Source organism: Rana temporaria, chromosome 7 (genome assembly GCF_905171775.1).
Source record: "Rana temporaria chromosome 7, aRanTem1.1, whole genome shotgun sequence".
Lineage (NCBI taxonomy): Eukaryota > Metazoa > Chordata > Amphibia > Anura > Ranidae > Rana > Rana temporaria.
In genome coordinates, this window is record NC_053495.1 from 21983504 (window position 1) to 22010526 (window position 27023).

Sequence of the window (27023 nt, forward strand, 5' to 3'; positions counted from 1 at the left end):
TTTCACCTGTTGATCCTGCCAGTAACACACTTCTTGTACTAAGGTGACACCTTTTACTGGCTTTACAGGGGAGAATCATTGTCATCCTAGAACAGGGGCTATAGAACACTTCTCCTCTATTCCACAAAGTAGGAGGAAGGTGTTCTGTAGTCCACAGAGATAGCTGGAAACAATGTAACTGATAAAAGTCCAGCAAAGACTAGAAGACCCTGAGATTATGTCATTCCACCACCGGCCAATTAAGAGGCCGAAAATCCGGCACCCAGAATGCGCTGGGAGGAAGATGACAGTGGCCGGCGGGGGATGTAACCCATCATTGGAAGGTGAAGGTGAGTATTTTTGTGGGGTTAGTTCTGCTTTAAATGCATAGTGTGAATGGCACCATTTAAACATCATTACATGCGATTATATACATTTAGAAATGTTCCCTAAACCCGGGGTCTTCAAACGACAGCCTCCAGACCACATCCGGCCCCCTACAACGTTTTATCCGCCCCCCCCCCCCCAGCTAGAGTCAATGACATATCCCAGTGTGCACAGATTGAGGATTAAGTTGGTATTAAACCCAAAAGCTAACATTTATTATATTGCAGCTTACAGGGGGGACTCTGATGGGGACCCTGATGTAAGGGGTTGACTTTGATGGGGACCCTGATGTAAGGGGGATTCTGATGGGGTCCCTGATGTAAGGGGGGACTCTGATTGGAACAATGATGTAAGGGGGGACTCTGATGGGAATACTGATGTAGGTGGGGACTATATTTGGGAACATTTTAGAGGGAACTCTGATGGGGACCCTGATGTAAGGGAGGACTCTGATAGGGACCATGATGTAAGGGGGGATTCTGATGGGGACCCCGATGTAAGGGGTTGCGTCTGATGGGGACCCTGATGTAAGGGGGATTCTGATGGGGACCCTGATGTCGGGGGGACTCTGATGTAGGGGGGGGCACTGATTGGAACCCTGATGTAAGGGGGGACTCTGATGGGAATCCTGATGTAGGTGGGGACTCTGTTTGGGAACATTTTAGAGGGAACTCTGATGGGGACCCTGATGTAAGGGGGGACTCTGATGGGACCCTAATGTAAGTGGGAACTTTAATTGGAAACCTTTTAAAGGGAACTCTGATGGAAACCCTGGATACTCTTATATAAGGGTGGATTATGATGGGGACCCTGATGTAAGGGGTTGACTCTGATGGGGACCCTGATGTAAGTGGGGACTCTGGGAACCTTTTTATAGGGAAATCTGATAAAAACCCTGATGTACGGGGGGACCCTGATGGGAACCATGATGTAATGGAGGGATTTTGATGGGGATCCTGATGTAAGGGGTTGAGTCTGTTGGGGACCCTGATGTAAGAGGGGATTCTGATGGGGACCCTGATGTAGGGGTTGAGTCTGATGGGGACCCTGATGTAAGAGGGGATTCTGATGGGGACCCTGATGTAGGAGTTAAGTCTGATGGGGACCCTGATGTAAGAGGGGATTCTGATGGGAACCATGATGTAAGGGGGGATTCTGATGGGGACCCTGATGTAAGAGGGGATTCTGATGGGGACCCTGATGTAGGGGTTGAGTCTGATGGGGACCCTGATGTAAGAGGGGATTCTGATGGGGACCTTTTATAAATAAATCTGATAGGAACCCTGATGTAAGGGGAGACTCTAAAGTAAGGAAGGAATATGTTAGGGACCCTACTCTAAGGGGGGGACTTTGATGGGACCCTGATTTAAGGGGAGATTCTGATGTAAGGGCTGGAGTGGACTCTGATGGGGACCATGATGTAAGTGGGGACTCTGTTTGGGAACCTTTTAGAGGGAAATCTGATAGGAACCCTGATGTAAGGGAGGAATCTGATGGGGACCCTACTGTAAGGGGGGATTTTGATGGGACCCTAATGTAAGGGGAGATTCTGATGTAAGGGCTGGAGTGGACTCTGATGGGGACCATGATATAAGGGGGACTCTAATTGGGAACCCTAATGTCAGGGGAAACTCTGACAAGGACCCTGATGTATGGGGAACTCTTATGGGGACCCTAATATAAGGGGGACTCTGATGAGAATTCTGATGGGGGCTCTGATATAAGGGGGGACTCTGACTAGGAACCTGATTTAGAGGGGGGACTCCAATGGAGATTTTTTTTCAGCCCACTAATATGAAAAGTTTGGAGTCTTCAGCTCTTACCCCCTCTAAACGCAGGTTGGACAGCGCCAGTGCGAATGAGGCCTTATAGGAAAGGTACCCCAAGAGCCTGCGCACCCACTACGTTTTATGCCCCTCTTTTCAAATCTCAGACTTGTCAGAGGCCCGGAGTCGTCATTTCCTGGGACTCCCCGTGTGATTGGGCCGGTGACAATCCTCATAAAGGTGTATTTTATGATTGGAGGCCTCCTTCTTCTTCCTGCCCCATAAATCTGGAAAAGTGGTTGGAATGAGGTGAGAAGACGTTTTCTTCTTCTGCCTGCCCCCCAGACATGTCTGTCAGCTGCGGGGCTGGGCCCGGGCGCGGGGCTCTGGGGTATATGGGACAAATATTTACAGCGAGTTCTCCGGGAGGAGACAATGTCTGCTTTATAAAGTCGTGTCAAAGGCCAGGCTTATAATAACAACACGGAATACAAGGAAAATTAACACCTCGCCTGCCAGAGGACAATGCAATACACACCATCCAATTCCATCAACAGGAGAGTCGTCCTCCTCTGAAGAGCCCGGCTATTTAAAGTCCACAAACGCTGGCGGGTTCAGGTTACAGGCAGCTGGAGGCATGGACGGTGCAGCTGGCTGGATACAAGAGAACTACAACACCCAGCAGACTCTGACGGAGATCAATATAATCCTTATAAAGAAGATGTTATAGATTCTTAAAGCTGAATTCAAGGCAAACCGCTAAATACATCACTGATATACAGTGAGTTGAAAAAGTATTCGTACCCCTTGAAATTTCCCACATTTTGTCATGTTACACCCAAAAACGTAAATGTATTTTATTGGGATTTTATGTAATAGTATAGACCAACACAACTGTGCACTTTGGGCCAGATTCACAGAGATCTGCGGCGGCGCAACGTATCGTCTTTACGTTACACTGCCGCAAGTTTTCAGCGCAAGTGCCTGATTCACCAAGCACTTGCCTGTAAACATACGGCGGTGTAACGTAAAGCCGTCTGTCGCAAGCCCGCCTAATTCAAATGGGCCGTGTACCATTTAAATTAGGCGCATTCCCGCGCCGAACGTTCTGCGCATGCTCCGTTTGGAAATTTCCCGCCGTGCTTTGCGCGAAATGACGTCGCCCCGACGTAATGTTTTGAATGGCGACGTGCGTAAATTACTTTCGTATTCCCGGACGACTTACGCAAAAAAAAAAAAAATATTTATTTATATGTATATATATATAAAACCTTTATCCAAAAAAAATATATTTTTTTTCCCCTGTAACTGATTGTAAAGTATTAGCTGGAGTTTGGCTTTCATTTGTTAGTGTACCCAAATCTGCTAGTACATCTAATGCCCCGTACACACGATCGGCATTTCCGATTGGCCTAAAATCAGATGGAATTTTTCGTCGGAATTCCGTTCAAGCTGTCTTGCATACACACCGCCAGACCAAGTTCCGACCATCCAAAACGCGGTGACGTAAAATGCTACGACGACCCGAGAAACATGAAGTTCATGCGTCGACTTGATTCTGAGCATGCGTGTTTTTTTTTCTCCGTCGGAGTTCCACACAGATGATCGGAATTTCCGATAGGATTTTTTTTCCCATCGGAAAAAAATAAAACATGTTCTATTTCTAAACACCGATGGAAAAAAAAAAAAAAGTCTGATGGGGCCAACACACGATCGGAATTTCCGATGAAAAAAGTCCGATCGTGTGTACGCGGCATAAGACACCTCTCCCCCAGACTGACAGTGCTGCTGTCCAAATGTGCCCCCTGTGCTCCTTCATCCAGAGTGGGAGCACTTTAATGCAAGAGGTGTGTTACTGGCCAGGTGACTAGGTGAAAAAAGAGAGAAAAAAATGTAAAAAGAAAACTGATGCAGCCGCTACAGCTAATGATTGGTAAACTGCAATATATTATGGGCCGGATTCAGAAAGGACTTACGACAGCGTATCTCCAAATGTGCACCGTCGTATCTATGCGCATATTCAGGAACTGAGATACACCTGAATTTTGCAAGATACGACCGGCGCAAGTCTCCTTACGCCGTCGTATCTTGGGTGCATATTTACTCTGGGCGCAAGGGGCGCTTCCGTAGATTTACGTGTCGAATATGCAAATGACCTAGATACGCCGATTCATGAACGTACTTGCGCCCGTCGGATTTAGCTACGCCGTTTACGTAAGACTTACATCCGGCGTAAAGTTACCCCTGCTATATGAGGCGCAGGTAATGCAAAGTATGGACGTCGGGAACAAGCGTATGTTTTTACGTAGTTTGCGTAAGTCGTACTTGAATGGGGCTGGGCGTAGGTTACGTTCACGTCGTTGCCATTGAGCCGTCGTATCTTAGGGCGTAAATTCGACGTGATTCTGAGCATGCGCGCGCATGCGCCGTTCGTACGGCGCTTCATTTACATGGGGTCACGATTCATTATAATACAACACGCCCACTACCAGCCTACTTTGAATTACGCGGGCTTACCCCCGGCCCATTTACGTTACGCCGCCGTAACTTAGGGAGCAACGCTTTGTGAATACTGTACTCGCCTCTCTAGGTTACGTCGGCGTAGCGCATATGAGATGCGCTACGCCCGCACAGAGATACGCCATTCTCTGTGAATCTGGCCCTATATATATTTTTTTGGGTCTAATAGCGATTTAAGTTACATAGCGATTTCATTTAATAGCGATTTAAGATGCATGTTCTCCATGTGACTGGCATGCTTGCCCTGAGATCCGCTTTCCCCTCCGGGAACAGAATGTCCAATGTAAGCAGAACAGAACTTGTCCAATGATGTCTTCAGCTCCCCAAGTATATTCAATTTCAGTGCTCAGAGGAATCTCTGATGGGAAATTGTTTATGGGATTTGATTTGACTTTTTTTTTCAGCGTTTAAAGCAAAACTTCATTCTCTCAATCAGCATTGACTATTTTTAATCCTTATACTGCTCTCCTTAGTAAATAGATAGGAAGGTTATTATATTTAATTAACTGGTTTTAATCTTCTTTTCTTTTTTTTACATTTCTTCAGTTACTTCCTGGTTTCCATGCCTAGGCAAATGATGTCATACATCCCAGGAGTCTTCAGGAGGGGAGGGACTTTCTCAGCTAAGCACCCCCTCTCCTACTTGCATGCCTGAGCTAAGGGCAAGTGGATTCCAGGAAGTAAATGCTACATGAATCATCTGCCCTTACTCAAGATGGCCGTGGCCAGAAAGTGATTTCTCAACACAATAAAGCAGGGGTCTCCAAACATTTTAAACAAAGGGCCGGTTTATTGTCCTTCAGACTCTTGAAGGGACGGACTTTGGCCAGCGGGAGTGGAAAGGGGAGTTTGCATTGAATAATAAAAATGAATCAAATTGCATTTTTGGTTTGTGGTGCTCAGTACTAGTGTAGTTCTGCTTTAACCTCTGCAGGCCCAAATGACGGCTACAGCGCAGTTACACATTTCTGGGGGGGGGGGCGTCTATTGATATTCTCCCTTGATTGCGCTTCCCGCCGTGAACCCCCCGCACCCCCCCACGCCGCCTGCATTGGCAGTGATTGCTGATCGGGATAAAGAGCTAATCACAGTGGCTCTTTACCATGTGATCAGCTGTGTCCAATTACAGCTGATCACAGTGTAAACAGGATTTGTGAGTTATCGGTAGTCCTTTCCTCACGCTGACAGCTCCACACAGGGGACAGCTACACTGATTATTAGTGCAGCCCCAACAGTACCCACCAGTGCTGCCTGTCAGTGCCGTCTATCATTGCCACCTATCAGTGCCAATCAGTGCCGCCTATCAGTGCAGCATATCAGTGCCTATCAGTGCTGCCTCATCAGTGCCCATTAGTATCGCCTATCAGTGCCCATATGTGCCGCCTCATCAGTGCCACCTCATCAATGCCAATTAGTGTCGCCTATCAGTGCCCATATGTGCCGCCTCATCAGTTCCCATCAGAAAACCATTTAAAATTTTTCTTCCATTTAACAATTATGTGCCACTTTGTGTTGGTCTATCACATAAAATCCCAATAAAATAAATTTACATTTTTGGTTGTAACATGACAAAATGTGGAAAATTTTCAAGGGGTATGAATACTTTTTCAAGGCTCTGTATATTTCTCCTGTTTTTGCAATGGAACCTACCCCAGCATCTGTTTGCTTTTATAACGACACAAACTTTTTTTTTTTTTCTTCCCATCTTCCAAAAAAGGACACCGAGCTCCTTAACACGCAGCTCCCCGCGTGACTGGCACGACTCAACGCAGACATAAGAACGGGAAGGATTTGGAGGGGAGAGCTGAGTTTCTTGTGGATTTATAGGCTGTCAGGAAGGGATAACTGACACTCGGAGTGACAATTGTCACACTCTTCCCAGTAACTGTCAATCTCTTTGTCACGTCATGCTGGTTTAAGGGGACTTGTGTTGTGGAAAGGGTTAAGGCTGAGACATGCAGTGGAGGTATACTAGGCCGAGCTGAGTCATACTTCCAGCAGATGCCTGGAGCAGAGGGCCCCACCACTGAAAGGGTCCGACAGAGGCTTGTAGAAACCAGCCAGCTTTTTCCTTTTTATTGGGGACGTGTCAGGGTAGAACTGTGCTAACTGCCATTTTTAGAACTGTCATTTGGATCCCTTGCCTTACCACGTACTGAGTCACTTAACTGACATTGGGCTTTGAAGGTGTTACATGGTTCAAGTTGAACGATCAATCAACTTGGGTACAACCAGCCTGTCAGATTTACTTGCGATTATCGCTAGCGGCCGCTATAGTGCTAGCAGTAATCGCTGCTATTCATACTAGCTCATTATGCCCTTGTCTTGCAGGGTTTATTATTGTTCTTATTTTGGGTTTACAACCACTTAAGACCCGGACCTGGTCAGTTTTTGCGATTCGGCACTGCGTCGATTTAACTGACAATTGCACGGTCGTGCGACGTGGCTCCCAAACAAAATTGGCGTCCTTTTTTTCCCACAAATAGAGCTTTCTTTTGGTGGTATTTGATCACCTCTGCGGTTTTTATTTTTTGCGCTATAAACAAAAATAGAGCGACAATTTTGAAAAAAATGCAATATTTTTAACTTTTTGCTATAATAAATATCCCCCAAAAATATATATATATATAAAAAAAAAATGTTTCCTCAGTTTAGGCCGATACATATTCTTCTACCTATTTTTGGTAAAAAAAAAATCGCAATAAGCGTTTATCGATTGGTTTGCGCAAAATTTATAGCTTTTAGAAAATAGGGGATAGTTTTATTGCATTTTTACTAATTTCTTTTTTTTACTACTAATGGCGGCGATCAGCGATTTTTTTCGTGACTGCGACATTATGGCGGACACTTCGGACAATTTTGACACATTTTTGGGACCATTGTCATTTTCACAGCAAAAAATGCATAAAAAATGCATTGTTTACTGTGAAAATGACAATTGCAGTTTGGGAGTTAACAACAAGGGGGCGCTAAAGGGGTTAAGTGTGACCTCATTTGTGTTTCTAACTGTAGGGGGGTGTGGCTGTAGGTGTGACGTCATTGATTGTGTTTCCCTATAAAAGGGAACACACGATCAATGACGGCGCCACAGTGAAGAACGGGGAAGACGTGTTTACACACAGCTCTCCCCGTTCTTCAGCTCCGGGGACCGATCGCGGACTCCAGCCGCGATCGGGTCCCGCGGTCACGGAGCTTCGGACCGGGTCATGGGCGCGCGCCTGCGACCCACGGCTGGGCAATTAAAGGGGACGTACCTGTACGTGCTTGTGCCCAGTCGTGCCATCCTCCCGACATATATGTGCAGGAGGCGGTCCTTAAGTGGTTAAGGTCTTGTTCACATGGGGCAACGGCCATGTTTACCTGCACGGGGAGGCACAGGTGTTCAGTGCAACCCTATTGGTCGAAATCATTTCAATGGTGAACCCTACAGACTAAGACTGTAATGCCATTAAAAATGTGTGTGTAATGGCAGGCGTCACAATACTTTTGACAATATAGTGTATGTATTGCCCGCAGGTCGGCTTTATATATATGGATGGTTTTTCCAAAAGAATCGTGTATGGAATACCTGCACAGTCTGCGTTTCTGTAGGATGGCGCCCCCCGCAGACGCACATACTTGCCGCTTTGTGCGGTGGAGCCGTTAGCGGTCAGTATCTCAGCAAGCAGCAGCGTTTTCCAGGAGAAGCTGCTTTACTGCTATACACTGCGGTATTGTTCCCATCCGAGGGAGGAAAACCAAGATTTCCCAGGAACATGAAATTCATCTTTCTCCTGCCCTGCCCTGCCCGCCGCCCTTGTGCCAAAGCCAACACTCCTTATTTTAGCAATTATTCTTCGATGGGCAGAGTCCGGCCTTTTCCATCAGACCTTGTGCACAGCTGGGATCAGGACCTTTAAATCTTCCCTGCACCCTTCTCATCCTCACTATATACTCAGCCAATGTGCTCTGGGGTGGAAGTCGGAATCATTACCCCAGATTTACACCAACTATAACCCTGTTCAGGGCAGAACAACATATACAATATGGAAGTCTGGGTCACTTCAGCAATCTTTAAGCATATAGATGAGCGTTATTGCACTGTGTTTGGTGCAATGGCAGCTGGTGCTCAAAACTTTTTGGGGGGGCGCAAACAAACTGAAAAATTCTGGGGAAAAAAAAATCATCAATTGCAGCCACTGTGCCATCAAACACAGCCACTGTGCCCATCAATTGCAGCCACTGTACCCATCAAATGCCGCCATTGTGCCATCAAATGCCACCACTGTGCCCATCAAATGCTGCCACTGTGCCCATCAAATGCAGCCATTGTGCCCTTCAAATACCGCCACTGTGCCCATCAAATGCAGCCACTGTGCCCATCAAATGCCGCCATTGTGCCATCAAATACCACCACTGTGCCCTTCAAATACCGCCACTGTGCCCATCAAATGCAGCCATTGTGCCCTTCAAATACCGCCACTGTGCCCATCAAATGCCGCCACTGGGCCCATCAAATGCCGCCACTGTGCCCATCAAATACAGCCATTGTTCCTTTCAAATAACGCCACTGTGCCCATCAAATGCAGCCACTGTGCCCATTTAAAAGTTAACACAGTGACATCCCCCAACACCCCCCCCCCCCCCCCCCGCCCACTCGCCTTGCGGCTTCACTTACTGGTTCCCTACTGCGCATGCGCAAGTCACGCTGCGCGATCCCACTGGTCCCTGCTGTCTTCCGGGACCTGTGTGTTTCCCAGAAGACAGCGGGGAAGAGAAGGCGCCAGACGTGGCGTAGGTCGCCGCGGCGATCTATGCCCGGAAGTGGGAGAAAATATCACACAGGTATCTGCTCCCCCCTGAAAGGTGCCAAATGTGACACCGGATGGGGGAGGATTCCGAAAAGCGGAAGCTCCATTTTTGGGTGGAACTCCGCTTTAAATGTATTTTTTGGTATCAGCTTCTTGCAGCCCCTGTACAGCAAAGCTCGTAGAGGAGGAGGAGGAAGCAGCACAAGGAGCCTCTCAGGTGTGCAGCAGTGCAAGCAACACGCTGATAGGAGGAGATAGCAGAAATGCGCTTATTGGCATGCTGCTTCTCCTTACACTGTGAGTGGGTGTTGAAACTTGTAAGTGAAAGTGAAAATGAAGCATAAAATTATCAGGCCCTACTAGGCATTTGCAAGGTGCTTTGCAGGGGGCAAAAAAATAAAAATAAAAAATCTGCAGCATGAACAGGCCCTCCTAACAACTTTTCTGCTTTCTCATGCCACTTCTATAGTGAGAATGATGTATGGGGAGTCTTTACGCATTCTTCTATCGATGGACCTGTCCCCCCATGAAATAAATGTTGTCCTGTGTTTTTCCAGGTAGTAGGGCCCCCACATACATTAGCCTTTTTGTCCTCGGATCTTTTTACACACACAGATCCCCAGCTGTCCGGGATACCTAATTTGTCACCCTGATTGTTTCTGCAGGACGAGGCTCTAGGGCTGACCACATTCCACAAAAAAAAAAAACATGGTTCTTATCAAGCTAGGGGATACTCCATTCCCAACTAATATCTTCTCACCAAGCTGGCCATTTAAGTGAGCCACGCAGCTTACAATCTGTCTGCCTGATAGGAATGAAATGGATTGTTTAATAAAGTGGAACTAAACCCACCAATAGAGGCGGGGGCTTAGAGAGGCAAAAAAAAAAAAACATCACTTGTGCGTTCAGGAGAGGAGCTTTTAAACAGAAAAAAATCTTAAAAGCGCCTAAACGCGCAAGATTTTTCTGGCACTTTTGTAACATTCAGTTTTGTGGGCTAGAAAATTACTTAGAACCCCCAAACATTTTATATATATTTTTTTAAAGCAGAGGCCCTAGAGAATAAATTGGTAGGTTTTGCAATTCTTTGGGGTTGATTTACTAAAACTGGAAGGTGCAAAATCTGGTGCAGCTCTGCATAGTAACCAATCAGCTTTTTTTTTTTTTTTGTCAAAGCCTAATTGAACAAACTGACGTATGCAAATGCAATTTTTGGGGGAAAAATACATTTTTTTGAATTGAAATGCAAAAAAACACAATACATAACCCAATTTTCTTGTAAGGTATAAAAGATGAAGTTACGATACGATAGATACCAAACATGTTCCGCTTTAAAATTGCACACGCCTGTGCAGCAGTGACAAACAACGTAAATTTTACTATGCATAGTAAAAGTACTATGTAAGCCTTTACACGGGTTACCAATTTAGATTTACAGAGGAGGTCTTGCTAGAATTACTGGTCATGATCTGACATTATGTATGGGAAGATCACTGTTTGCGTGAGTGTGGGAACGACACATGCGTTTGCCTTTGTGTGCAAGGGGGGCACTTTAATTTTTATTTTTTAATTATTTATTTATATTATTTATTTATTTTTTACACTTTCATTTTTTTATTTTATTTTTAACTTTTATTGCTGTCTAAAGTAATGTAAGCATCCTTATGATAGCAATAGGTATGTGACAGGTACTCTTTATGGAGGGATCTGGAGTCAATAAGACCCAAAATCCCACCTCTGCACTTAAAAGCATTCAAAACACCAAGATCTGTGTTTTGAATGTTTTTGCGTTTAAAAAAAAATGGTGCTGTTTACAAGGTCAAAAAACCTTCTCTGTGCTGCAGCCCCCCTAATACTTACCTGAGCCCCATCGCGATCCAGCGATGTGCACGAGAGCCTCGGGTCACAGGGGATGCTCTCTCCTCTTGGGCTTAGGCAGCAGCAAGAGTCATTGGCCTTCGTTGCTGTCAATTAGCGCCAGTAAGCCAATGAGGAGAGAGAGGGGGCGGGCTCTGTGTGTGAATGAACATGCAGAGTAGCGGCTCGGGAACAAACCTGCTCAGCTGCCCCCACAGCAAGCTGCTTGCTACAGGGGCACTCGGCAGGAGGGAGGGGCCTGGAGCATCGGCAGCGGACCCGAGAAGAGGAGGATCCGGGCTGCTCTGAAAAAACACTACAAAGAGCAGGTAAGTATAACTTTTTTGTTTAAAAAAAAAACAAGCCCTTAATATCACTTGAATGCATTACCTGCATTATTATCCCAGTAGTTGTAACACACCTCTGTCATTGAGCCTAGGTTCACACTGTAGCGATGCTGGAACCAGCGCGATTATAGCACTGGTTCCCGCATCGCATCTCTCCCGCAGGCAGTTCACACTGCCCTCTGCGAACCGCTGCGGGTGTCAGTATATTGTTAATGACACCCCCAGATCGGTTCACAGATTGCAGTGTGAACTCGCACAGGAATCAGATCGCATAGGTGAAAACACATATGTGATCCGATATTAGTGCGGGGGAAAAAAGTGCAAATCTAATGCAAATCTAATGCGAGTTCAGCCATACAACTGTATGGCTGAACTTGCATCGCACAGACAGACACCGTATGTGATCGGCACCAGCGATGCGGGTGCGAATCACATGAGATGTCTGAGATCTGAGATGTATCAGCCTCTTGCAGCCCCTGTACAGCAAGGCTCAGATCTTTTTCAAAAAAAAAAAAAAAATATATATATATATATATATATATATATATTTTTTTTTTTCTTTCAACCTGGGCCGGAAGTGATGTCATTACATCGCTGCCATACAGTGGATCAAACACGATCTACTTCCCTTCTGATTCCTCCTGTATTGAATTGTATTGTAACTGTACTGTCTGCCCTCATGTTGTAAAGCGCTGCGCAAACTGTTGGCGCTATATAAATCCTGAATAATAATACTGTAAGCAGGGGGGGTGTCACTGTCTGGGGTGTCACTGTCTGGGGTGTCCCCTCGCGCCACTCCGGAAAGCATTCTCATGAGCCACTCTCGGAATGCATTCATGCAACAAAAAAAAACGTACCAGGGTTATGGCTGGTAAACCACTTGCAAACCGCAAAGTATATATACGTATGTACGATGAGTTAGGGTGCCACTCAAAATGAATGACCCTGCATCACACAGATAGAGCAGGGGCATGCGTTCTGTTATGTGCTTTAGCGTTTACACGTTGCCATAAGACAAGTGTGAATGGACCCTGAGACAGGCGCCTGTGTTGCCCATAGCAACCAACCATAGCATCCTGTTTTTGTATCAGCAGGAGAATGAAAGGGAAATCAGGTTGCTATGGGCAACAAAGTTCTGTCAGACACTCCCCCAGAGCGAGCACGTTGGACCGTATCCGTGGAATGCCGCATAAGGTTTGCCAGGCAAAGCCACATGGACGGTTTGTGTGACTAAGAAACCACTAAAGGAGATAATTTACTAAAGTGTGTTGTTGATCACGCGATTACCACAGCGATCCGTGCCAAGTGACAGAACACTTCAAAACAGCTGCACAGTTTCTATAATGAAAGTCAGTGAGGAAAGTGCAGAGTCATTTGGCCAGGCTTCATCTAGACGGCCATCTTGTTATGTTTTCATACACATTGATGGGGACCTGAATGGCTTTCGATTTATATTTATTAAACGCCAATTTCCAGTCAGAACTTGCTTATACCTTTGGATAGAGTAGGATTAGAACCTCTGTGAGGTATTTAATATTACTGTCTGTGTCCCCAAGTAGCAGATTTCCTCATATTGCCTGTCTCTTTGTTAAAGGGAACAGGAAGTGAGGGAAAGTCTCTACAACAAAGGAACAAACAATAATGATCCTTTTAGTAGAGCAGGAAGAAGGTAAGAACTTCTGTTTGATTTGTATTTTCATCTGTTTCCACATTGAGGGGATTCTTTCCTCACTTCCTGTCAGGACAGGAAGTGGTAGGAATTCTCTGCGCTGGAGACACAAAGACAAAGGCACATACCGGTAGCGAGGAGCTGTTAGAACTACTGACAAGGTTTTTATTGCTGTCTGTACCTTCCTGTTCCAGCGACAACCCCACCCCTACATCTTGTACTGGTGTCACAGGAACAGGAGTCATGGACAGGTGTCATTGGAGTCATGAACTCTTGCCAAAACGTAAAAAAAAAAATGGCTGAATTCACATCAGAACGCAGTGCGGGAAATCAGTGTTCCGTGTGCGTTTCCTACATCACGTTCAAACAGCACCCCAAACGCAGATTACAAATGTGGCGCGTTTACATGCACCAGATCGCATGGTACTTCTGTACCATGCAATTTGGTAACGGTGTGGTTTTAATGTAGTGCATGCGCTACTTTTGGTGTGATCCAGTGTGATTCCAGCCCATTCAAATGAATGGGCTGAAAATTGCATCACACAGGAAGTACACAGGACTGGGGAGCGCAGTGCGATTCTGGTGTGACCCAACAGGGCATGTTCTCACTGTTGTGCCAAGGCTGCATTCACACCTAGGCGTAGGTGATTTGCGGCGTTTTTTACCGCGATTTGCCGCGACAAATTGCAGCGTTTTTTACCACGATTTGCCGCGACAAAACGCAGCGTTTTTAACCGCGGTTTTGTATAGGTCATTGTCGGGTATGGAGAACGCCGAAGCCGCCCGATATGCCGCGACAAAAAAGGGTCCGGGACTTGTTTGAGCTTCAGGCGTTCGGCGTTCGGCGTGGAGATGTGAACCATCTCCATAGAGAATCATGTTATTTCTCCCCTCCAGCGTATTGTAGCTTTGCGCTTCAGGCGTTTTGTCGCCTAGGTGTGAATGCAGCCTAAGCAGAAGTTCCATTCCTGGGTGGAACTCTGCTTTAAACCCATTGAATCCCCCCTTGAACGCTATGCTCACCAAAAGCAGCAGGGGATATAATTCCTGTTGCGGTCACAAAGCAAAGGATGGTGGCATGTGTACACTCCCGGCTGCTGCCTCTGCAACTAAAGAGCAAGCCGGTGGGGCCGTGCTAATTACAAAAAGTGACAGCTAGTATGGGGATCTTCTCCCCGTAGTGCTGTCACAGGGAGGGGGGGATCAGGCAGTGGGAGGGTGGAACATGTAACATGTTTCTAAAAATGAACTTATCACTTCATCCATGGGTGCTCATCTTGTGGCCTTCTAGCTGTTGCAGAACTACAAGTCCCATATAGCATTGCAAGCCACTGACAGTTAGAAGCATGACTCCCAATGGCAAAGGCATTAGAGGACTTGTAGTACCACAACAGCTGGGGAGCCAGCACCTATGCTTTAAGCTGTAAAGAGAATGGGTGAGGGTGTACACATTGCATGGCAAGCATTGACCCCCCCGTCTTATTTAACAGGCATTACCTTCCACTGAACGTGACCCATTCAAGTGAATGGAGCCACACTGCAACCACATGCAAATCAATTGGTTGTAGCACAGTGGTGCGGGTTATTAAGGGTTAAAATAGACATCAAGGAGGGAACATAATGCATACCTCCCAACTTTTTGACATGGGAATCAGGGACACCTATCAGCAAAAGTATGCAGGCATAGGACACACTCCTTGCCACGCCCCCTTAAAGGAGAATTGTAAAAAAAAACGAAATTCGTTAAACCCACAAGTGCTTTTTTTTACCACTACTTTTCCTTTATATTGGCTTTTGGAATTTACAAATGCAACAATTTAGAAATTGGATGAAAGGTTTAGCACCGGGAAACACTTTTTGATAGATGCATTTTATATACATCTAAATGAGGGACAAATAAGGAGGACAGAGGGACAGTCCCTCCAAATCAGGGACAGTTGGGAAGTATGCATAATGCCTCCCCACCGCCTGTCCACCGCGGATCGCACTTCAGAGGGCGGCACTAGTTCACACAAGCCCTTACAGACTCATTAGGTAGTGCAGCCAGCACCAGGATGACCATACAGCTTGCAATCTAGTAATGGCAGCTCCCATTCTTCTCTCTTCTCAGGTTTACTTTAAGGCCAGTCTTGTGATTTGTCTCCCGAGTTGTCTTCTGGCATGTCGGAGTGTTGGGTTTTTTCAGCTGACAGCTGTGAGCGCAGCACATTGGTTGGCTGTGGACACAGACTGTGTTTACTCATTCCTTGCTTTATAGCAGATGAGCTGCGGGGGATATTTTTGTCCTTAACCCTTGCAGTCCCTTTGCAGAGGCTTAGATCAAAATCTGGCTCCGCAATGGGGCCGCTGGGGAAATAATTGGACCCCGGAATTCTGTAGATGGGCCCTTCACCTATCTCTATCTCCCCATTATGGAAGTGATGGTCAAGGTTCACTATCCACTGTGACTATCACAGAACTTTATGTATAAAAATTGTTCCTTTTTCTTATAGAAACAGGTCCTTTAATCAGAACCTCCGCGAACTTTCTGGAAGACTGCAATGTATTTTACCGACTTCTCACTTGGGGCCCGTATTTTATAAATAACTTTTGCTGATTGCTGCTGACCTCTCCTCAACCCCTTAGCCCCATACACACTATGATGCACCGTACACACCATCACTTTATGTGATGAAAAAAAACGACATTTTCTGTGAAGTAAAAAATGACGTTTTTGAAACTTCAATTTTCAAAGACGAAGTTGCCTACACACCATCGTTTTTCTCACAATGTTCTAGCAAAGCGAGGTTACGTTCTCACCACTTTTTCCATTGAAGCTTGCTTCAGAAGTAGCTTCTGGGCATGCGCGGGTGAAAAAACGTCGTTTTAAACGACGTTTTCCCCCACACACGGTCAATTAAAGTGACGTTTTTAAAAACGTAATTTTTTTTCATCACATAAAGTGATGGTGTGTACGCGGCATTAGATTTTCTGCAGATTTTTGTCTTCAGATTTACCAGAAAACATATAATACAAGGTCAAACCTTAAAGCGGTGTTTCACCCTAAAAACTACTTTCTAGCATGTCATTCAGCATAGTAGCGCGAGCTACAGTATGCCTTTATATTTTTTTTTGGCGCCGTACTCACTGTTTAATCGCGTAGTAAAGTTTCAGACTCCCCGCAGGGAATGGGCGTTCCTATGCAGAGGGCTCGTTATTGACGGCCGGCTATGGCGCGTCACGCTTCACGAAAATAGCCGGAGTAGGTCTCCGCTCTTCACGGCGCTATACGGCGCCTGCGCACAGAGTGATATCAGAGCTGACTGCGCAGGCGCCGTGAAGAGCAAACACCTATTTCGGCTATTTCCGTGAAGCGTGACGCGCCATAGCCGGCCGTCAATCACGAGCCCTCTGCATAGGAACGCCCATTCCCCTGAAACTTTACTACGCGATTAAACAGTGAGTACGGCGCAACAAAAATATATAAAGGCATACTGTAGCTCACGCTACTATGCTGAATGACATGATAGAGAACCCCCGCTTTAAGAGTATCAATTTGTATGCAATCAGACAGGCCCTTGCACTACATGGTTTTGGTAAATCTAAAGGAAATCAGACAACAAAAGTTGTATAGTGTGTATGGGGTCTTTGACTCAAATCATTGCAAAGTATTAAACCCAAAAGAAAACATTATATTGCAGTTTACTTATTCTTAGATGTGATAGCTGCATTAGTTTCCTTTCTTAAAGTGATACTATAGATTTGCATTTTTTTTTAACCACTTGAGAGCCGCGCTATAGACGAAAGACGTCTACAGCGCGGCTCTCAACTGCCGGGTGGACGTCCTTTTATGTGCATTCCCCGCACGTGCCGCTGGGGGCGCGCAGCGGAGAAACACTGTGCCCGGCGCATCGCTAAGATGCCGATGCGCGCGCCTGGCGGCCGCGATGTCCGCCAGGTACCCGCGATCGTCGGCGACAGCAGGGACGTTGGAGCTCTGTGTGTAAACACAGAGCTCCACGTCCTGTCAGGGAGAGGGGAGACCGATGCTGTGTCCCTTGTACATAGGGACACAGATCGGTCACCTCCCCCAGTCAGTCCCCTCCCCCCACAGTAAGAATCACTCCAAGGGAATACATTTAACCTCTTCCTCACCCCCTAGTGTTAACCCCTTCCCTGCCAGTCACATTTATACAGTAATTAGTGCATTTTTTAGCACTGATCGCTGTATAAATGTGAATGGTCCCAAAATTGTGTCAAAAGTGTCCGATATGTCCGCCGCAATATCGCAGGCCTGATAAAAAAAAACGCAGATCGCCGCCATTACTAGTAAAAAAATTAAAATAAATCATAAATCTATCCCCTATTTTGTAGGCGCTATAACTTTTGCGCAAGCCAATCAATAAACGCTTATTGTGATTTTTTTTAACGAAAATATGTAGAAGAATACGTATCGGCCTAAACTGAGGAAAAAAATATATTTTTTTTCAAAAAAATGGGATATTATTATAACAAAAAGTAAAAAATATTGTGTTTTTTTTTTCAAAATTTTCTGTCTTTTTTTTGTTTATAGCGCAAAAAAAAAAAAAACGCAGAGATGATCAAATTCCACCAAAAGAAAGCTCTATTTGTGGGAAAAAAATGCTAAAAATATAATTTGGGTACAGTAGTGTTGTATGACCGCGCAATTGTCATTCAAAATGCGTCAGCCCTGAAAGCTGAAAATTGGTCTGGGCAGGAAGGGGATTTAAGTGGCCAGTAATGAAGTGGTTAAATAACAAACACGTCATACTTACCTCCACTGTGCAGCTCGTTTTGCACAGAGTGGCCCCGAACTGCGTTTTCTGGGGTCCCCCGGTGGCTCTCTCGTCTCCTCCCAGCCTCAGATAACCCCATCTGGGAAGCGCTCTCCCAAGGGGGGTTACCTTACGGGCACGCTCCTGAGTCCTGCATTCGGCGCCCATAGCCGCTGAGTGCAGGACTCGGCCCGCCCCCCGGCGCCAACGTTTTTGGATTTGATTGACAGCAGCGCAAGCCAATGGCTGTGTTGCTCTTAATCTATCCAACGAAGAGCTGAGAAGCAAAGGGACTTTCCAGGGCTAAGTCTGGGTTCACTGCGTCCAATTCACATGACAGGTGAATGTGACCTGCTCTCAATGGAGCCGGCTCACACATGTCTGGGGCGGACGCGGTGTGATTTCCCAAAGGGTCTTGTGTGTTTTTGGGTCCGGTTCAGGCAAACAAATCTTACCTGAATCGCACCTGAACCGGTGAACAGGAACGCTCTGGACCCGGGCTGCAAACTGCAAACATATATGTGAGCCCAGCCTGACAATGCTGCTGCACAAAGGTGCCTCCTGTGCTCCTTCATCCAGAATGGAGGCACTTTAATACAGAAGGTGTTTTACTGGCCAGATCATCAGGTGAAAACAGAGGGGAAAAAAGCCTATGAAAAGAAAACAAATGCAGCCATGTTATGATCGGTAAGCTGCAATATATGAAATTTTTGTTTTTGGGTTTAATACCGCTTTAATGACCTTTCTTCATTGCTTGTTTTTTGTATTCTACATATTTGGTTATAGTTTATTTTTTATGTTTTTATTTATTATATGTTGACATATGTAACCCATAAGTAGGCCCTGGGCCTGTTCCCACAGAGATGGCCATTTCTGTGAGCTGAGTAATAACCATTTGCTGGGGGGTAGTAACACAAATGTACTCTGATGTCAGTACAGTGATCTGATTGGTTACTACACTGGAAGTGGATCTTTTTGGTAAATGTACAAGTCTCCATGAATACTGTACATGTCTGTCGCAATATATAGCAATAGTTTACATTGTATGATTGGAGGTTATTCACTAAAACTGTATGGTGCGAAAATCTGGCGCAGCTCTGCATCTAAACCAATCAGCTTCCAGGTTTTATTGTCAGTTAGAAGCTGATTGGCTACCAATGCACAGATGCACCAGATTCTGAGTACTCCAGTTTTAGCAGATTGCCCCCCATTGGTCCTTTTTTTATTATTAAAAATTTACTTTGCCCCTACGAAGGTGATATCCGTCTACTACAGGCAGCATGAGGCTCCATTACCACCTGAGTGTAAGTGTACTGGAATTGCGGGATTCTGCCTGCGACTCCAAAATCGCGGCAAGACACGGGACGCGTTCGAGATGCTATTATTTCTCAATGGCATTTTTGCCATGATTACTGTGCGGCAAAACGCGCTAAAATCGTGGCAAAAAAAAAAAACGACTGCGTCAACATTTTTGGCATGTTTTTAGAGTGGAGGCAGGCCCATTGAAATTAATGGTGTAGCTGCAAAAACGTGCCACAAAAACACGCTAAAAACAAACGCGGTGCAGCAGGTGTCACTGCCGTACGCTACGGTATGAATGGAGCCTCAGACCCCTCTCACACTAAGGCTCTTTACAGGCGTTTTTGCGTTAAAAATAGCCTGTAAACTGCCTCTTCTGCAGCCCCAGTTTGAGAGCCTGAGTGCGTTCACACTGGGGCGGTGCGCTTGCAGGACGGGAAAAAAAGTTCTGCAAGCAGCACCTTTGGGGCGTTGCGGCAGCGATGTATGCACTGCTCCTGCACCGCCGCTGCACATTGAAATGAATGGGCTCCGCTCTCAAAGCGCTTTGAAAGCAACGCTAAGCGGGAGCTGATAATCCCTTTTTAACCCCTTCTAAGGGTTTTTTGCAGTGCGTTTTTACCGCGTTTTTACCGCGATTTGCCTTTTTTTTTTTACATCAATTCAAATTTTTTTACATTTCCTTTAACAACCAGCTATAAACAGATAAAAAAAAACGCAAATCGCGGCAAAAACGCAGTAAAAACGTGGTACTTGCGTTTTGGATGCGGGTCCATTGAATTCTATTACATGCAAAAAATGGAAAAAGTCCCCGCCCCTTTCCAAAAACGCAGAGGCACAAAAAAGCATTGATGTGAACGTGTTCCATAGGAACCCATGTTCAAAAATGTCCCTGCTTTTCTGCAAAATGCAAAATGCACCAAAAAACGCATTAGTGTGAATCGAGCCTAATAAAATTCAATGGACCCGCATCCAAAATGCAAGTACCGCGTTTTTACTCGATTTGCCACGATTTTAGTTTTTTTTTTACTCGATTATAGATGGTTGTTAAAGGAAATGTAAAAAAAAAAAAAAATTGGCGGCAAAAAAAAAAAAAAAAAAATTAATAAAAAAAAAAAAAAACGCAAATCACGGTTAAAACGCGTGTCGAAAATGCAGCAAGCACCGCAAAAAGCACTGCAAAAACGCTTAAAAGCAACATGCATAGGTGTGAATCGAGCCTAAGAATCGCCTATGAATCGCCCAGGGCACTGCATCCAGTGCAATTCACATGCGATTTAGTGCAGTGTGATTTGAGCCCATTCACGCATTTACAAGCGGTTTTTCTGCCAAAACACCGCTGCCAAGAGGAAAGGCGATAGCAAAAACGTTCAGGCCTTATTTTAGTTTATAGAATAAAGTCCCGTATGCTGAAAAGAAAACCTTGCTGAAGGACTGATCCAGCCCCCCTGGTGACCGCCATTATATGTATACGTGACTCTTTAAATTATATGTATAGGTACTCTTTAAATGAAGTTTGCCGTAAGTAATAAACCACACATGCTTCTTTCCGTGTAAAAATTATTGTTATTAATGGCAGAAGTGGGATTTCAGCTCGGGCTGGTAAGAGCTTTTCTTGGTTTTTATTATTTGCTTTCTTGGCCATGTATATTTACCCAGCGCTTAACGCCGCTCGCTGAGCGTACACAAGGCTCTCTGTGTGACATGCTGAATTCTTTTACCTGTGCATTGTAGGGAGAAGAGACGACCGCATTGACTCTGGTGCTCCACCGAGAATCCGGATCGCTGGGATTTAATATTATTGGTGGACGGTCATGTGTGGTATGTTAATTGTTAAAATGTGTTTTCGTTTTCCTGTTGAGCAATGGGGGGGGCGTCTGAAGCCAGGGGGGGGGGGGGAAACACAGGGCACATTGGTGTCTGGGGGGGAGACTGCCTGCTATTCATGGTCGGGGAAGGGACCCGCAGAACGCAGGAGATTTTCTATTTCTTTATTTAGCCGCAGTCACCGCCGATAACAGAGCTCCATTCTCTATGCCGTCCCTCTGTGTATCTGACCGTGGCGGGATCTGCCTGCCAGCGCACTCGCTCAGAACATCATTGCTGCCGCTGAAAGGGAAGGCGGATACTCTGAGCGAGTGAGTGCTGAGAGAGATTTATAAAAAAAAAAAAAGTCTACTTTAGGCCCCTTTCACACTTGTGCGACTTGTCCTTGCGACTTGGGGCTGCAAAGTCTCAGGACAAGTCGTACTCCATGATTTTCAATGAGTACCGTTCATATCTGTGCGATTTCAAGTCGCAGCGCTACTTTGGTCTGACTTTGAGGCGACTTCAGGCCCAAAGACCTCAACATTATAAAGGCATTGCTTCAAGTCGTGTCAAAATCGCGGTAAAAAATCGCACAAGTGTGAAAGGGGCCTTAGCCTGTCAAGCTAAACAATGGAAGTTGCAGCTGACTTTTGTGTTTTTAGATCCCCTTAATCACTTGACCTCCAAAAGATTTACCCCCCCCCCCTTCATGACCAGGCCATTTTTTGCAATACAGCACTGCATTACTGTAACTGACAATAGCACGGTCATGTGACGCTGTACACAAAAAAATTGATGATCTTTTTTCCCACAAATAGCGTTTTTTTTTTCTGGTGGTATTTGATCACCTCTGCGTTTTTTATTTTTTTCCGCTATAAAAAAAAGAAGACCGACTATTTTGACAAGAAAAAATATATTTTTACTTTCTCTGTTTTAAATATTTAATTGATTTTTATAATTATCAACAAAATTCTATCAACATTTCAAATATTTTACTGAATTTTATTATCAACATAATTCCAATATTTTATTATAATATATCTATACCACATCCAATAAAAAAATATAAAAAATATAAAAAAATCGAATTTCTTCATCAATTTAGGCCAATATGTATTCTGCTACATATTTTTGGTAAAAAATAAATAAAAAATCCCAATAAGCGTATATTGATAGTTTTTTTGCAAATGTTATAGTGTCTACAAACTATAGGATATATATATATATATATATATATATATATATATATATATATATATATATATATACATATGTTTTACTAGAAATGGTGTCGATCAAAATAACATGCAAAAAGAAGAATTTATTTTTTATTTTTATCTGAAATAAAAGAAAAACTATTTTTTATTTTTTTTCAGATTTTTTTTTTATATTTTTCTTTATTTTTTGCACGCTATTTTTTTTTGTACTGTGTTTTGCAATGTTTTAGGTTGCGCATCTATTTTTACTTTTTTACATACTTATATTACTGAATATTCCAGTTATCTTTATAGTTACAGCACTGTCACTTTAATATCAATTAGTATCAATTAGTATTATTGTTAAGAATTTACTTGTTTTTTGCTCTATTGCAGTTTGCACCATCTCTTTGCATCCACGCAAACTTGTTGTACTTTTTATATATATTGGGGTAGCGCGGATTTTTTCACGCTTCACAATGGTGTCGATAAGCAATATTTCGGCAGACAAATTGGACACCTAACTGACACTTTTGACTTTTTTTGGGGACCAGTAACACTAATACAGTGATCAGTGCTAAAAATATGCACTGTCACTGTACTAATGACACTAACTGGAAAGGGGCTAACAGCAGGGGTGATAAAAGGGTAAACTGTGTGCCTAGCTAATGTTACAGTGTAGTGGGGGAGGTGCTTTTACCAGTGGAAGACATGGATCCGTGTGCCTGCTTTACAGAAACACAGGATCCATGTCTCCTGTACTCACAGCACAACAATCTGCCTTGTTTACATCGGCAGACTGGCCTTCTGTCAATGTAACGAATGATCGGCAGGTCCCGGCAGACATCGGGTACGCGGGACCTGCTGTGTAAAATCACAGCGAGATGCCAGCGGCGCGCGCCCGCGACCCCGAAGTGCATGAATCATGTATATATACACGATTCTGTGCAGAACCGCCAGCCTGTATCAGTAAATCTGCTATGGGGCGGTCAGGAAACGGTTAAGCTGCACTATGCAGTGGATAGGTGCCCTCCAGCAACAATAGACCTCTCCAGCAACAATAGACCTCCCCACAAAAATAGATTGCCCTCCAGCAACAATAGACCTCTCTAGCAACAATAGACCACTGCACAAAAATAGGTTCCCTCCAGTAACAATAGACCTATCCGGCAACAATAAACCACCATACAAAAATAGATCCCCCCAGGAACAATAGATCCCCCCAAGAGCCAGCATCAGAAGACCCTCCAGCACCCCTTGTCAATAAACGTCGGTTTTCCTGATGGGTTCCTGGCAAGCTTGTCTTGCAAAGCCGTGCATACAGACGGTCATTCAAAAGAACCGCTGTTCTTTTTAATGGCAAGAACGCGGTGACGTCATCGACGAGCTGATGCTTGTCACATTGGATGCCATCGCTGCCATCTTGCTACACCTCACTTGTTTGCTACCGCACATGCGTCAAACTCTTATCGAGCATGCACGGGTTTACCTTGGACAGGTAAGCATACAGACGACCGGTTTTCTCGGCAGGAAACACTCTGCCGGGAAACCCGTCGAGATTATCGTCTGTTTTCCTGATGGGAAAACTGCTAGGGAGCATACACACGGCCGGGATTCCCGGCCAAATGCTCTCCTGGCAGTTTTCCTGCCAGGAAAACCGGTCGTGTGTACGAGGCTTAAAGGGGTTGTAAAGGTAAAAAAAAAATTCCCTAAATAGCTTCCTTTACCTTAGTGCAGTCCTCCTTCACTTATCTCATCCTTCCATTTTGCTTTTAAATGTCCTTATTTCTTCTGAGAAATCCTCACTTCCTGTTCCTCTATCTGTAACTCCACACCGTAATACAAGGCTTTATACCTGGTGTGGAGTGTCGTACTCGCCCCCTCCCTTGAGGGGGAGGGGGCGAGCAGGAGAGTCAGGACGCCCACTAACACACAGCTCCTTTCTCTATCTGCAACGTAGAGAGCATCCTGACTCTCCTGTAGTCCAAGGGAGGGGGCGAGCACGACACTCCACACCAGGGAGAAAGCCTCACATTACTGTGTGGAGTTACAGACAGAAGAACAGGAAGTGAGGATTTCTCAGAAGAAATAAGGACATTTAAAAGCAAAATGGAAGGATGAGGTAAGTGAAGGAGGACTGTACTAAGGTAAAGGAAGCTATTTAGGATTTTTTATTTTATTTTACCTTTACAACCCCTTTGAGGCCCCTTTCACATGGGGCAGATCAGTAATAATCCACCCTGTGAACCTCCACTTGCTCAGTGGGGATCGCTCTGTTGATCCCCGTTGAGCCGGCGGGTGACAGGGCGGTCCCCGCACACTGTGCAGGGACCGCCCTGTCTTTTCTCCGCTCTCCCCTATGGGGGGATCGGATAAACACGGACTGTCTGTCCGTGTTCACCCGATCCGATCCGCCAGACGGATGGAAAAGTAGGTTTTTCCTCCGTCACACTTTGGCGGATCGGAGCGGGTCGGATGTCAGCGGGCATGTCACCGCTGAGGAGGAGCACGGAGCGCCCGTTCAGGTCCACCTAAAAAAATGGCAGGAGGACCTGAACAGGCCGCCCGTGTGAAAGAGCCCTGACAGTACATGCTGGAGGTGCCGGAACTGCGTTCCCCCACGTTCCCACTGAAAAGAAGCCCTAAAACAACCTCACTGATAACAATGTAGCACAGACAGAGAGAGCATGGGAAGTTATCAGCTGACATGATTTCTGGCAGGATCCATAATTTATTTTTGCATTTGCCAAAAAGATATACTGTAACAAAGCATTTTCAATGGCATATCAAACAAAAAGGGCCCAAAAAATGGAAGTTGATTGTCAGGGTTTCCGTAGTCTTTAATTATTGACATTGTTGACATTGAGCCAGATCCACAAAAGGGATACGACGGCGTATCTGCTGATACGCCGTCGTATCCCTGTTTCTAACTATGCGGCTGATTCATAGAATCAGTTACGCATAGCTAGTCCTAAGATCCGACAGGTGTAATGGACTTACACTGTCGGATCTTAGGATGCAGTACCGTGGCCGCCGCTGGGGGCATTTCTCGTCGTAATCCAGCGTCGGGTATGCAAATTAGCACTTCCGGAGATCCACAAAGCTTTTTCCCTTCGTTAAGTCGCCGTAAGTGTTAGTTTGCCGTCGCAAAGATAGGGCTACTTTTACAAAGTGTAAAGTTAGTACACCATGTAAAAGTATACCCGTCTTTCCCGCATCGCTGACAAATTTTTTTTTACATTTTTTTTCCCCGTCGCATCTCTTTTTTACACGTCGCGATTCACAAAACTCTGCGCGACGTAACTTCGCGCAAAGCACGTCGGGAAAATAGCGTCGGGAGCATGCGCAGTACGTCCGGCGCGGGAGCGTGCCTAATTTAAATGGGTTTTGTTACAACGGATTTAAGTTACACCGCTGCAAATTTCCAGGTAAGTGCTTTGTGGTTCGGGCACTAACTTGGGTAATTTGCAGCGGTGTAACTTAAATCACAAAAGTTACGTTGCGCCCGCTGGTTGTGGATCTGGCCCATTGTTCCTGGCTGATCAATATCAAATATGCCTTTCTCTATTTTTAAGCTCGGGTTTATATATCTAACTGAGGGCCGTTAGGAGCGGCACAGCTCGGCGTTGCTCTCACACTGGGCTTCTGTTCCGTAATTTGAATAAAGGTATTTCTGTGTGAGAACTTGTATCTCCTATGCCAAAAAAATGTTTCTGTATGAATTTGCTATTCACCAAACCCTCACACAGCTGCCAAGCTTCTTAACTGGCAAAAGACGTGAAAAAATGTAAAAAAAAAATATGAATATCAATTGGCCGCATTTTTACCAGCAAACCTCCGATACCACCAGGTCTGGGAGTAGAAAGTTTATAGACTTCATCCCTGTGACTTATGTTGCGTCACTGTGGTCTCTCGGATTTAAAGTGTCAACAGCATCACAGCCGTGTAGGTGGGAAAATGCAGACTGTAAAAAAAATCCTTTCTGGGGGGTTAGTCATTTTGCTCGTTCATAGGGCCAGATTCAGAGAGAGAGTACGCCGGCGTATCTACTGATACGCCGGCGTACTTTCAAATTCCCTACGTCGTATCTTTAGTTTGAATCCTCAAACCAAGATACGACGGCATCTGGATTCGATCCGACAGTCGTACGCCTTCGGATCGTAGGTGCAATACTTCGGCGTCCGCTGGGTGGAGTTTGCGTCGTTTTCCGCAGCGGGTATGCAAATGAGCTTTTTCCGACGATCCACGAACGTACGCGCGGCCGTCACATTCTCTTACGTCGTCTCTAGTCGGCTTTTTCCGGCGTATAGCTAAAGCTGCTATTTTGCTGCGTATAGATAGACTTGCCATGTTAAGTATGGCCGTCGTTCCCGCGTCAAAATTTCGAAACGGAGCATGCGCAGTTCAATCGACGCGGGGACGCACTTCATTTAAATTAATCACGCCCCCCTAATCGCCGATTTGAATTCCACCGCCAGAAATACACTACGCCACTGTGACTTTCGGCGCGCAATCTTTCAGGATTCAAACAAAAGCCGGAAAAGTTACGGCGGCGTAGAGTATCTCTGATACGCTGCGCCGATCCATTTCTACGTGAATCTGGCCCATAGTGTTTTAAAGGGGAAGTCT

At 45.3% G+C, this 27023-nt stretch overlaps 1 protein-coding gene across 2 annotated transcripts in view; it reads left to right on the plus strand.

Moving 5' to 3' along the window:
- Positions 1-27023, plus strand: part of PDZRN3 (PDZ domain containing ring finger 3) — a 308954-nt gene that overhangs the window by 13239 nt on the left and 268692 nt on the right. Inside the window, exon 2 of one of the 2 annotated variants that reach the window (XM_040359060.1) lies at positions 21124-21210. The exons of the other annotated variant lie outside the window; for it this stretch is intronic. Within the exon in view, the coding sequence (XP_040214994.1) occupies positions 21124-21210 (87 nt within the window). The remainder of the gene's footprint in view (positions 1-21123; positions 21211-27023) is intronic. 2 annotated transcript variants of the gene reach the window in all.